We start from the raw sequence: 207 nt of genomic DNA, 5'->3' as shown, positions 1-207 counted from the left end.
ATTTGGGGGCTCCTACGGGACGTGGTGCATGTTCACCTGGTGCTTCTGCTTCGCCGTGACGCTGCTGGTGCTGCTGGTGGAGCTGCTGGAGCTGTACCCCAAGCTGCCGCTCTCCTGGGATGACTTCACCTCGGCTTTCTCCATGCTGGCGGCGTTGATGGTCTTCACCAGCTCGGTGGTCTTCCCCTCCACCTTCATCAAGAGTCC

General features: G+C 60.9%; 1 protein-coding gene across 1 annotated transcript in view; it reads left to right on the top strand.

Moving 5' to 3' along the window:
* Positions 1–4: 4 nt before the first annotated feature.
* The window catches only part of LOC104467061 (myeloid-associated differentiation marker-like), a gene marked incomplete at both ends in the record, with an annotated part of 554 nt that continues 351 nt past the window's right edge, over positions 5–207 (top strand). The window contains one exon of the mRNA XM_010080686.1: positions 5–203. Within this exon, the coding sequence (XP_010078988.1) occupies positions 5–203 (199 nt within the window). The remainder of the gene's footprint in view (positions 204–207) is intronic.

Source organism: Pterocles gutturalis, unplaced genomic scaffold (genome assembly GCF_000699245.1).
Source record: "Pterocles gutturalis isolate BGI_N339 unplaced genomic scaffold, ASM69924v1 scaffold31239, whole genome shotgun sequence".
In the NCBI taxonomy this organism is placed as follows: domain Eukaryota; kingdom Metazoa; phylum Chordata; class Aves; order Pterocliformes; family Pteroclidae; genus Pterocles; species Pterocles gutturalis.
The sequence above is the reverse complement of the archived record's forward strand: the minus strand, read 5'-3'. Positions and strand labels throughout refer to the sequence as shown.